The sequence below is a fragment of the Pipistrellus kuhlii genome, unplaced genomic scaffold (genome assembly GCF_014108245.1).
Source record: "Pipistrellus kuhlii isolate mPipKuh1 unplaced genomic scaffold, mPipKuh1.p scaffold_m20_p_1, whole genome shotgun sequence".
Lineage (NCBI taxonomy): Eukaryota > Metazoa > Chordata > Mammalia > Chiroptera > Vespertilionidae > Pipistrellus > Pipistrellus kuhlii.
The window spans coordinates 93,230,173-93,243,881 of NW_023425404.1; the positions used below are offsets into that span (position 1 = coordinate 93,230,173).

At 38.4% G+C, this 13,709-nt stretch overlaps 1 protein-coding gene across 9 annotated transcripts in view; it reads right to left on the minus strand.

Annotated features, from left to right (window-relative positions):
• LRRC49 (leucine rich repeat containing 49) overlaps nt 1–13,709 on the minus strand; it is a 192,066-nt gene that overhangs the window by 158,833 nt on the left and 19,524 nt on the right. For all 9 annotated transcript variants that reach the window (XM_036457120.2, XM_045587388.1, XM_036457148.2 and 6 more), the window contains one exon: nt 9,999–10,065. In XM_036457120.2, the coding sequence (XP_036313013.1) occupies nt 9,999–10,065 (67 nt within the window). The remainder of the gene's footprint in view (nt 1–9,998; nt 10,066–13,709) is intronic.

Sequence of the window (13,709 nt, forward strand, 5' to 3'; positions counted from 1 at the left end):
CACTAGCTATTAAGAAAAGGCAAATTAAAATTGCAATGAAATACCATGTCATACCTGTTAGAATGGCTATTATCAACAAGTATCGATAATAACAAGTATTAGAGAAATGGAGAAAAGGAACCCTCATTCACTGCTAGTGAGAATGTAAACAAGCCACTATGGAAAACAGTATGGAAGTTCCTGAAAAAATTAAGGATAGAGTTCCCATATGACCCAATAATCCCTCTTCTGGGTATCTACCCAAAAATATTGGAAACATTTATTCATTAAGTTATATGCACCCCTGTGTTCATTGCAGAATTGTTCATGGTGGCAAAGAAATGTAAACAGCCAAACTGTCCTTTGATTGATGATTGATTGGCTAAAGAACATGAGTGGTACATATATACAATAGAATACTACTTAGCCATGAGAAAAGATGAAATAGTGCCATTTGTGGCATTAATGGACCTTGAGAATATTATGCTAAGTGAAATAAGTCTGTCAGATAAGGCTAAAAACCATATGATTTCACTCTTTTGTGGCAAATAAAACTGAAACTTTATTAACCAATGCCACACTAAATCTAATTTTAAAAAATTAAAAAATAATAAAGCTGGTGTAAGTTTCAAAAATAAAATATATTTCTAATTTTCTCTTTTGTAGATAATATAAAGTCATTTAACCTGTAAAAATTAACTAAAGATCATATTTTATAATTTGACCATGGGAAATATTTGAAGTCAATTTTATCAAATAATCAAAATGTCCATCATTTGAGGCATCTATTGTATAAGTGCCTAACATTGTACCTGGTCCCACAAAGGTGATAAGAAGTATACATGCTACCTGCCCAATAGAAACTGTGAGCCCATAGCATTGGCTCACAATGTTTTAACCCAGCAAAACCACCTGTTGAAAGAAAAGATAAGGGGGGAAAATGATGCCAATCTCTCTTGTTAATTTTATTTATATTTGAAGCATCCTGAAAGCAGTCAAAAGTCTTAATGGAAAAGATTCGAGAGACTGAGATTTCCACTGAAAGGTGAGGATAAATATTCTTCATTAGTAGAAGTGCTTAGGAGAGGAGACAATGTTTAGTCAGGATTAAATTGGTGGACATTAGCTATTTAGAACAATAGGCCTTGAATCATGGAGTATGCACATGCACATAAGCATTGAACTACAGCAGAGGAGTTGGAGTTGAACGTAAGGTGAGGGTGGGTAAAACTATGCCCATGAGCACTGGGTGGGTAGCTCAGGTGTTGGAGCATCTCCCCATACATCAGAATTTCAGGTTCAATTCTTGATCAGGGCATATATCTAGATTGATACGTGGTAGGGGCAAGTATAAGAACACTGATTGATGTTTCTCTCTCTCTCTTCTTCCTCTTTCTCTAAAATCAATGAAAACATGTCTTCAAGTGAGGATTAAGAAAAACAAAAACTACTTGTAAAGTGATGAGAGCTAAACATGATTTTAAGCCCCACTATTATATCTACTGCAAGCATAGCACAAGGGTATGAGTTTCTGCATGACACAGAAGTAAGTAGAAGTCCTTCAAGGTACTTTATCAGTTTTTCAATGTAACATACTTAAATAACAATGAGTCATATACATAACAGTTTTCTTTTGAACATTAAAAAAATAAATTTCACAATCACTAGAGATTAATTTTCCCACCTATACTGCCATCAGTATAGATAAGAAACACATTATTTGAAGTTTTTTATTTAACACTTCAAAGCAGATGTTGGCTAAAAAAAACATTTTTAATATTTAGAATGCAATTTCTATGTTGTTATTTCTCTTACATTTGAGAAATACCATCTAGATTTCATATAGGTTTAAGAGAAGAAACCTAAATATGCTTATTGTAAATTCAATAATATGTAAAGATAACATTCTGATCATGCTTTAAAATATGTCCTAATATTTTGGTCTAAATAATGTAAAATGAAAATAAATTAAATAGGAGACACTGTGACATCTTGATGGAGAGAGCAGCTGTGACCAGGAGCTCAACCTCACCTCCACTCTGGTAACCTTGGACACCACCTGGGTCCCTACAGCCACACTGACCAGGGACCAGCTGCAGGCCAATATACTTGATGAATATAGATGCTAAAATTCTCAACAAAATTCTAGCAAATCGTATTGAGCATTACATTAGAAAAATCATATACCATGACCAAGTGGGGTTTATTCTGGGGATGCAAGGATGGTACAATATCCCCAAATCAATAAATGTGATACATCACATAAACAAATTGAGAGACAAATATCACATAATCATATTAATCAATGCAGAAAAGGCATTTTACAAAATCCAACATCCTTTCTTGATAAAATCCTCAACATAATAAAATCCTTATATATGACAAACCAATAGCCAACATCAATACTCAACGGGCAAAAATTAAACTCATTTCCCCTAAGAACAAGAACAAGACAGGGATGCCCACTTTCACTAATCCTGTTTGATATAGTACTAAAGTGCTAGCCATAGCAATCAGACAAGAAAAAGAAATAAAGGCATCCAAATTGGAAAAGACGAAGTAAAACTATCCTTATTTGCAGATGACATAGAAAATCTCAAAGACTCCATAAAAAAACTACTAGACTTAATAAGTGAACTAGGCAATGTAAAAGGATACAAAATTAACACCCAGAAATCTATGGCTTTTTTATAAACCAATAATGAACTCACTGGAAAAAATAAATAAATAAATAAATAAAATAAAATAAAAATCTCATTTACCATTGTAATAAAAAAAAAATTAAGATACCTAGAAATAAACTTAGCTAAGGAGGTAAAAGAACTGTACTCAGAAAACTACAAAAAGAGATAGAGGAAGACTTAAACAAATGGAAGAACATATGATGTTCATGGATTGGTAGAATCAACATCATTGAAAATGTCTATACTACCCAAAGCAATTTATAGACTCAATGTAATCCCTATTAAAATATGAATGGCATATTTCACAGACATAGAAAAACTCTCCAAATATTCATCTGGAATTAAAAAAAAAAAACAAAACCTGAATAGCCACAGCAATCCTTAGAAAGAAAAACAAAGTTGGAGGGATTGCAATACCATATATCAAACTATATTACAAAGCCATGGTTCTCAAAACTGTCAGGTACTGGCACTAGAACAGGCATATAGACCAATGGAACAAAACAGAGAACCCAGAAATCAATCCAAGCCATTATTCTTAATTAATATTTGACAACCTCAGAGAGAAGGTGGAAGAGGGGGGTTAGAGGTCAACCAAAGGACTTATATGCATGAGTATTAGCATAACCAATGGACAATAGCACTGGGGCAGTGGGGGTTTGCCTTTTGTGGGGGAGGTCCAGGGCGGGGTGAATCAGGGAAAAAAGAGACATATGTAATACTGAAAACAATTAAAAATAAATAAAAATTAACTAATCAAACAAAAACTGTAAAAGAAGAAATAGATTATCAGTATTTGCAGATGACAGAACTGAATAATAAAACTAATAGAATTAGAGATAAATGGAATCAGCAAAAAGCAAAATTCACACTGTAGAAAACCAGTTCATGTTAGCAAAAGCTTGAGAAATTCTTCTAAAATAGGAAAAATAAAAGATAAGATGGGGATATAAAAGACAGACAATAGTAACAAGCATAAGTGAATAAGCAATATTTAAATATATAAAATGAAACTTTCCTTAGCTCAAGAGAGAAATAAATATTTAGAATAAAAATGCACAACTGTTACATGAACTGCATAGTGTCTTCCCCCTTCTGTTAATAATACTGGGGCGTTTCTTTTAGAAAACAGTCTGTTACTTATTACAGCCACTGACAAGCATACAGTAAATGATAGAAACTTCAGGCAAACACTGGTATAGCATGAGAACATAGTTCTTGATTAGTGAATAAACTTCATAGCAAGAATATATTATGGGAATTTAGAAAGCCCAATTATGGGTCACACTGAGCAGAGTGAGGGTTCAAAGATAGACTGCAGAGCTTCTTAATACATCTAGGAAGGCTGGATACTCGAGCCTTAACTTTTTTTTTTATATGAGTAACTCAGACAACCTTCCTACTCAGCAATAACAAAAAGGGTAAATATCTGCTTTCAGACAAGAAATCACAGAAAGGGCAAGCTCTTCCTGAAGGAAAAGAAGGCACTGAAAGAACAGATTTTTTTTAAGCACATCTGTGTCCATGTTAAAACAGTCATCGACCAAGAGAACAAATTTTAGTAGACCAAATAAAATTTAGGTAAGAAATGGAGAATCAACCTCCCACATTCCTTTGCATTCTTTGCCACTGACATATAATCAATTGCTAAATCTTGATGTTTCTACTTTTAAAATATTTATCCAATCTGCCTCCTTATTATGTCCATATTGCTATTACTTTAACCCAAACCATTATCACTTCTTACCAAGATTAGTGTATTAGTCTCTCAAATGTTCTGTTTCCAGTTTCACTTATCTCTATCTCATTTCATTTCCCAATCTATTTATTTTTTTAATCTTTATTGTTTAAAGTAGGGGTGTCGAACTCAATCAGAGAATGGGCCAAAATCTAAAATCCAGCCTAAATCGCGGGCCGAATGGTTTACTGAACAGTCATAAACTGTCATTGTGATGGAAATGCAGCGGAGTGCAGTGATGACAGCGCAGTGCGGGCCACATTGCAAGGCCTGGCGGGACGGATTTGGCCCGCGGGCCTTGTGTTTGACACATGTGGTTTAAAGCATTAAATATGTCCCCTTTTTTTCTCCCATTGACCCCTAATAACCTGCCCCTGACCCCTGACCCAGGCTCTACCACTCTATTGTCTGTGTCCATGCAAGAGATCAACCCAAGTCTATTTCCTGAACACTACCATCATTCCTCAGAATGCTTTCACACCATAAAACAAATATATTTTCACAATTTATACCAAGTATCACTTTTATTTCCAACAGATGTAATATCAAAAGACAAAAATTATACACATAATTTTCTTTTAGTTTTTCTAATTACCCAATTCAATTTTTTTAGAGTTATACATTGTTTCACCATTAACAGTCATAGATAGTTCTTAAAATAGTGGGCTATAAGAAAAAAAAAATCAATTCCTTAGAATGACATACAAAGTCCTCCACAATCTGCCTTCTACCTAACTCTTACCTCACCTTTCACCATTCCTGAATACCTGCTAAAGTATCTAATAGTAAAAATGTACCATGCTATTTTTACTCTCAGTGCTCTGCATATGATTTTCTGCTACTGGCAAAACATTTTAATTCTTATGCCCCTTCCAGAACCATCTAATTGGGCAACTTCTCCTGAATTAGAGTGACATTAAACAGCCTGTAGACTAGGCTACCATAACTCCTCCCATAAGGTACACACACAAACAGACACACAGATGGGGCTGGCATAAGATAACCTGACAGAGGTGGCTTACCTAGATCTATCAAGGTTTTTATTAGTTACACTAGAGGTCTGATGCACCAAGATTCGAGCAAGAATGGGCCTTCCTTCCCCTGGCTGCTGGCACTGACTTCACTCAGGCCAGAGCCACCTTTCTGCCTTCCCATGCTCCCCAGAGGCCCAAAGTGGCTAGGGCGGTGTGGAATGCCTGCATCATTGCCATGGCAAAAACACAAGCACCTTGCCCCTGACCACTCAGAGCCTGCATATGCAAATTAACCTGCCATCTTTGTTGTTTTAATTTGCATATTCACTCCTAATTGGCTGGTGGGCATCAGGAAGGTACAATTAATTGCATCTTTCTCTTTTATTAGTGTAAACTAGTGGCCCAGGGCATGAAATTCATGCACAGGAGGAGGGGTGTCCCTGAGCCCAGCCTGCATCTTCTTTAATTTGGGACACCTCAAAGGATATCCTACTGCCAGTTTACAGGGATCGGGCTTAAACCGGCAGTCAGGCATCCCTCTTGCAATCCGGGACTGCTAGCTCTTAACCAATCACCTGCCTGCCTGCCTGATTGCCCCTAACCACTCTTCCTGCTGGCCTGCTTGCCCCCAACTGCCCCCTGCTGCCAGCTTGCTTGTCCCCAAATGCCCCCCCCCACCAGCCTGATCACCCCCAACTCCCCCCTGTGCCAGCTTGCTTGTCCCCAAGTGCCCTCCCTGCTGGCCTACTCGCCCCCAACTGCTCCCCCTGCTCACCTGCTTGCCCCCTCCTGCCCTCCCTACTGGCCTGGTCACCCCAAACTGGACCCCTGCTGTACTGATCACCACCAACTGACCCTACTGATGGTCTGCTGGCCCCCTGCTGGTCTGCTCACGCCCAACTGCCCCCCCCCCCACCCCAGCCTGATCACTCCCAATGCCCCTCCAACCAGCCTGATCATCCACAACTGCCGTCTGATCCTGGCCTCTAACCGTCTCTAACTGCCCTCACCTCTCAGCCCCACCACAATGTATTTGTCCAGAAGAACGTCTGGAAGGTCTCCCAGTCTAAGTAGTATTATTACCCTTTATTAGTATAAACAGAGGCCTGATGCAATGGTGGGGGCTCGCTAGTTTTCCCTGAAGGATGTCCTGGATCAGGATGGGGGTTTCTTTGGGGCGTGGGGTGGTCTGTGTGAGGGGCCTGTGGTGGTTTGTAAGCCAGCCATGCCCCTATGGAGTGAGGGTCCTCGCTGGGGAGGCATGGCCAGCCTGAATGAGGAGCTGAGGGCTGTTTTCAAGCTGGCCACACCCCCTTCAGGGTGGGGGTTCCCGCTGGGGTGCCTGGCCAGGCTGGGTGAGGAGCTGATGGTTGTTTGCAAGCTGGTCATGCCCCCTAGCAGGGGCCCTAATCCCATGGGGCAAGGCTAGCCTGGGTGAGGGGCTGAGAGCTGTTTTTAGCCTGGTCCCACCCCCTTCAGGATGGGGGTCCCTGTTGGGGTGCCTGGCCAACCTGAGGGGCTGATGGCTGTTTACAGGCTGGCCATGCCCCCAGTGAGGACTGTAACTTCACAGGGACGTGACCAGCCTGGGTAAGGGGCTGAGGGCCATTTTCAGACTGCCCATGCTCCCCGGTGATCTAGGCTCCCAGCCACTCCTTTTGCTGAGGCCAAGGCAGCTGGAAGCCTGGGTTGCCCTTGTTGACCCAGGCTCCCAGCCCTTCCTTTTTTTCCCCCAGCCCCTCCTTGAGCAGAGGCCAGGGAAGGCAGGAAACTTGGCTTCCTCCATCTCCAGGAACAACCAAAGCCTCCTGCTCACTCCAGCTCCATGGCCATGGCCATTTTTGTTGGGTTAATTTGCATAGTCATTCCTGATGGCTGGTGTGCCTAATGGAGAGATGGTCAATTTGCATGTTTCTCTTTTATTAGTGTAGATTAGCCTTTCATAAAAATGATTGGAATTAACAGTTTAGAGTGCGTAAGGATCATACTGATGTTTATACCTACCTGACTGCAATTGGCAATGGCAGATCTTGATCATCAATAGGCAGTGACTCCTGGATCATCCCAGAATGTACGTTTACTATCTTAAGTAAGTAAGATGAACTTCTGCTCATATAGCTATTCCTAAGTAAATATTCACATTTCAAAGATTAAAATGTAAATGGAAGAGCAAAATGTTAAAAAAGAAATAGCCAAGGTGTTCTGAAAGAAAAGAACAGAAGAGAGGAAATAATAAATCAGAAAGATAAATTATATAGAATAGACAGATACTGGAGTAGACAAATTGACTGACTGAAATGAAGAATGAGCCCAGATAATTTATGTAGTAATCAGAAATATAAATTAAAACCACAAAGGGGACACTATAAAAATTTAATTGGTAGAACCGGTTTGGCTCAGTGGATAGAGCGTCAGTCTGCGGACTGAAAGGTCCCAAGTTCGATTCCAGTCAAGGGCATGTACCTGGGTTGCAGGCACATCCCCAGTGGGAGGTATGCAGGAGGCAGCTGATCTATGATTCTCTCTCATCAATGTTTCTAACTCTCTATCCCTCTCCTTTCCTCTCTGTAAAAAATCAATAAAACATATATATTTTTTAATTTAATTGGCAAAAATTTAAGTCTATTTTAAATGTTGAAAAAATGTGAAGTAATAGGATCTATTTTTTAGTACTGGTGGTAGTATAAACTGGTACAACCACTTTGGAAAATAATTTGGCATTATCTTTTATTAGAATTTAATAACCTAACCCAGCAAAGTTAATTCTAGATCTATACTATAGAGTACATATGGTACATGGAAGAAGCATATAAAAAAATTGCTCTTAGAAGTACTATTCTCAAAAGGAAACAAAAGAGAAAACAAAAAGGAAACAACTCAATGGTTATCAATAATAAACTAGAGAAAAAAAGTTTTCATCTAACCACAACACGGAGCATACAACAGTGAAAATGAATAAACTAAAGCTACTTAATAAAAAAGATGAAATCCATTAATATAATAATGTATCTGAAAAGAGAAAACTAGATGACAACACTATGATACCTTTTTTAAATTAAAAGACAATGCTACTAAATAGCATACATATATGTGATAAAACCAACTAAAAATAACTCAAAAAAGAATGATAAATGTGAAATCCAAAAATTAGTTATCTCAAAATAAAGGCAGAACATCTAGGTAGAAGAAAATCATTAGTAATATTCTAGTCTTGAGTTGAGGTTGGATAATGTATATCCTACCTAATAAAAGAGTAATATGCAAATTAACCATCCCTCCACTACACCCACCAGCCATGCCCACCAGCCAATTAGAGCAGATATGCAAATTAACTTCAACCAAAATGGCTACAGCCACAGAGAAAAATTGAGAGGCTTGGGTTTCTCTGGCAATAGAGGAAGCCAAGCTTTCCACACACCCTGGCATGCCTAGGCCTCCACTCAAGGATACAAAGTTTCAATTATAGAAAATAAATCCCAAGAAAAATGGTGGCAGCCACAGAGCTGGAGAGAACAAGCTAGGGTTGCCCCCGGCAACAGAGGAAGCCAAGCTTTCCACCTGCCCTGGCTGGCCTAGGCCTCCACTCAAGGCTATAAAATTTCAATTATAGAAGGTAAGCAAATCCAAACAGAAATGGCTGCAGCGTGGAGCAAGCAGGAGGGTTGGCTCCATTCCAGGCTACAAAGTTTCAATTGTAGAAGGTAAATAAATTCCAGATACCAGGGCCTCGGCTTGGGTCGCCAGGGGGCATGGCCGGTCTACAAACCGCCATAGGACCCTTGCCCAGGCCACTACACACCCTAAGGGAACCCCACCCTGATCTGGGACACCCTTCAGGACAAACCAGCTGGCCCCAACCATGCACCAAGCCTCTATCCTAACTAATAAAAGAATAATATGCAGATTGACCATCACTCCAACACATAAGATCAAGATAGCTGCCCCCATTTGGTCAAAGATCCTACACAAGATGGCCACAACAAGATGACCAGCAGGGAAGGGCAGTTGGGAGTCACCAGGTCTGCAAGGGAGGTCATTTGGAGGCAATCAACCCTGCAGGGGAGGGCAGTTAAGGGTGACCAGATTGGCAGAGGAGGGAAGTTGGGGGCAAACAGGCTGGCAGGGGAGCAGTTAGACATCAATCAGGCTGGCATGGGAGTGGTTAGTGGGTGATCAGGCTGGCAGGCAGAAACAGTTAGGGGCAATCAGGAAGGCAGGCAGGTGAGCAGTTGAGAGCCAGCAATCCTGGATTGTGAGAAGGATATCCAATTGCCCATTTTTCTAAACAGGCAGTTGAACATCCCTCGAGGGGTACCACATTAAAGAGGGTGCAGGCTGGGCTGAGGGACACCCCCCATCCCGTGCACGAATTTTGTGCACTGGGCCTCTAATTTTAAAATAAGTTGATAAAAAGGTTAAGTAAGAAACAAAGTTGTCATTACTATAAAGATTTTAAATGCTTTCTGTATCATAAGATACAGAATTACCAAATCTTATGTAAACAGGTTTAGCATTTCAATGAATCAGTAAAGTAACTCTTAAAAAATTCAGTATAATTCTTAAAACTCTTACAATTCCTGGACTTTTCTCAAAGAAGAAAAATATAAAAAATATTTACAATACCTGATTTCCATGAAGGTCCAAGACATCTAAACTTTTTAGATTCTCCAGATTTGAGATTTTCTTGATTCTAAAAATTAGAGTAAGTACAGTAGAAATGTAGATGTATCACATCTATTGTAAATCAAAATATGCTAAGGTATAACTCATTTTTATTTATTCCCTATAACTTAAATGCATATAATAGAAATAACTACAGCTATCTATCTATGTAAATATATAGGTTATATATAGGTTATCCATATATGTATAGATATTATATAAAACATATTTCCTATCAATTTAATTGTATTGTTAAATATGCAGACATACTATAGAAAATGTCTCCCCAGCTTAAACAGCATATCTTTAGAAAAGAGCAATTCTTCTAAGAACCTTAGGCTTTAGGAAGGAGTGATGCTTTCTAATAGCAAGCTGACCTCAGAGCTACTATAGAAGCCTTTTTTTCAATTCTTTTATATGCCTAAGCTCACATTTTCCTAAAACAGTGTGTATCAGAATCATTTGGAGGGCTTGATAAAAGATAGCTTGCTAAGTCTCACCTCCAGAGTTTCTAGGACAGGGTCCAAAAATTTGCATTTCTAATAAGTTCTTGGGTAATGCTGATGCTGCTGGTCCAGGGATCACATTTTGAGAAGTAATGCCCTAAAACATAGACCTTCTTATCAAATCTCAATTTGCCCTCATATGAGCTTTATGAGGGTAAACTCACCTACCTAATAGAAAATACTAAGGAAATAATCAGAGATGGAAACAAAGATTTACAGACAAGAATATTAATTACATCTTAGAGGGGGGGAAGTATGTAATATAGATATTAATAAAAAGGAAAATAAGTAAATTATTACATATATACCTATATAGATTATGCAGCTATAAAAATTATATTTTCAAAGAACATTTAATAACATTGGAAAACTTAAGTAATAAAATATAAGTATTCAAGTGAAAAACACATAGTATAAAAACAATTTTATAAAACTGTAATATGTGAATATAGAAAAAAAAGGTGCTACTCAATGTTAAGAACCAGACTTTGAAAAGAATGCTAAGAAATGACTGCAGATCTTCTCAATGTCAGAGCACTGTCAACAAACCTACCTAACAATCATCTATTCACTATGGCTGAGAGCCCAAATTCTGTAACTTGTAGAAAAGTGATGCATTATTTTTGGCCAAGTAGAAATATAATTTATTTCTATCTGTTTATAACTTAACAATCTTATTCCAGTATGTGTCATTTTTCATTGACTATCAGTTTCTCTTATCTTCTTTTGAACCAACTTTGTCATCCTACAGGTTTCCTCATCAATTAATTAATTTTAAAAATTTGCTGGAATTAGTAACTATCTGTCTAAGAATTATATTTTTAGCATATTGGAAATTATACATAAGTGATGATGGAGATTGTCCCAGCCTATATTTTTTCTGATTTGGAGGATCAATGTAATGTTTCTGAATTGACCAGAAACTCTCAGCACGTTTAAAACACTCCCATCACAGAAAACTAAATGTGCAACAGGTCTTTCAAAGAATACCAGGGCTTCACATGCTGCTAAACTATCCAGTAAAAACAGTCGCAGTCTATTGTGATTTCAAGCATTCTCTTAGCTTTGACATATAGTGGCTTTATGACTCTCACTTCAGATTCTGATTGCCCAGGTGACTAGGAATAAAAATGGATAAGTTGTTCAGTCAGTTAAACCTGAAAACCAGCTAAACATCTTGCTGTCTTATTCTCATTAAATGCTTTTGCCAAACACCCCAGGACCTGAAATGACATAAAAACAGATAAAATTCTAAAGAATTCAGAGGCAGGTGAAGATATCAGTTGACCTAGGAAGCCATAGTCAGATTAGGTACTAATGTGAAGAATTTGCAGAATCCTAGTCAGTTCCAAAATAGTTGAAAATTTTTACATTAACACCAATGTGACCTGAAATTTGTTTTAAGTTCTCCCATTAAACAAAATGGAAACTAGAAAAAGGTGAGGCTCTGCTATCACTTCAGTAGCTACAGAACTCTAGACATTTATGACAGCCTGTCTCTGCAGGTTGCAATACATTACTGACAGCAGGATAAGGTCCCTTCTACAAATCTAAATTAAGGTAAGGCTTTTCAAGTGTCAGAGACAAATCCATAAATGGGAAACCTCAAGCAATAAAAGGCAAGAAAAATGGAATTCCAGGGTCTGGCAGCAAGTTTTATATACAGTTCTTGGTGATGAGAAGAAAATTCAGAGTAGTTCTATTAATTAGCCTGTGATCATGAAGGCACCAGAATATCTCACAAGGATAATCAGGATACAGAAAGCAGAACAGTTAGATGGCAAGAAATTCAACTTCAAAGTCATACAGAGGGGTTGGGAGTTCATTAGTAACAACGTAAACTTCAAATGCAGCATAGTGGAGCCTTTCTACCTGTTCAGCAGGAATATTTATTGGAGTTGTTTGAACTAGAGGCATCTGGTTACCCTAGATGTTCATATATGGTTCCATTGTCTTGGACTAGAAGACAGTGCAGTGCTTTGCAATGTGGGAGAGACAAACGTTTCTGGACTTAAACAGCAGGTGGCAAAAAGTCCCCCAAGAGGAACATGAGGGCACAGGGTGGCAGATGTGCTTCTCTCTTCAGCAGTCCTCAGCCAGGTTTGCCTAATGATTACTAAAGTACTGCTTCAGGATAGATTTGAGACTCTACAAAGTTATCTGGCTGAAGAGCATTAGGTATATGTTTTAGGGATCAGATTTGCATTGTACTGATACTTCAGAAATGCCAGTTGGAAGATTATGGAAAGTTGTCTTCTGACTTATTTTCTTTTTTATTTAAGAACTTGAATAAGAACTATTTTCTTTATGGGAAAGTTAAAGTAAAATATGACCCAAAGCAAGCAAACAAACAAAAAGATAGAGGACTAGAAGGCAGGAAAAAGAAACTGCATTAGATTGCTTTTACTGAACAATGGTAAGAATATAGGGAAGGGGAATAGGCCCGAGAGAGTTGGAGGAGCAAAGAGACATTTAAAAATATTTAAAAGGTCCAATATACTGGTGTCTTTGAGGCATAGGAAAAGAGAGTAGATTGAGAGATAATTTATAACATTAGGAAACTGCCGAAACCAGTTTGGCTCAGTAGATAGAGCGTCGACCTGTGGACTGAAAGGTCCCGGGTTTGATTCCGAGCAAGGGCATGTACTTTGGTTGCGGGCACATCGCCAGTAGGAGGTGTGCAAGAGGCATCTGATGGATGTTTCTCTCTCATCGATGTTTCTAGCTTTCTATATCTCTCTCTTCCTCTCTGTAAAAACTCAATAAAATATATTTAAAAAAAAAAAACATAAGGAAACAGGAGCAGCTCTAGATAATAAGTTTACTAGTAAAACTAGAAAAGGAGATTTATAATGAAAACAGTGACACGGAGGGCAGAAAGATGATGGTACTGCAGAATAAATGGAAGCTAGAAACACAAATCAGTAACTCCAAGAATCAGAAGTGAGTGAAGAAATCTCTGGGAGAGATAACAATGAGCACCTAGAAGGAAGTGCCTTGATGTATGAAGTTTACTCTTCACTTTACTCAGTGAACTGCTTCAGGGGCATACTCCTACTGTATATAGTTTGTACATATCTAACCTTGCAGAAGTCACCTTTCATCTCAATTTCTCCACCTTTCGGGTTACTTCAAGTCCTAATCCTACCTATTAAAAGAGAAACAT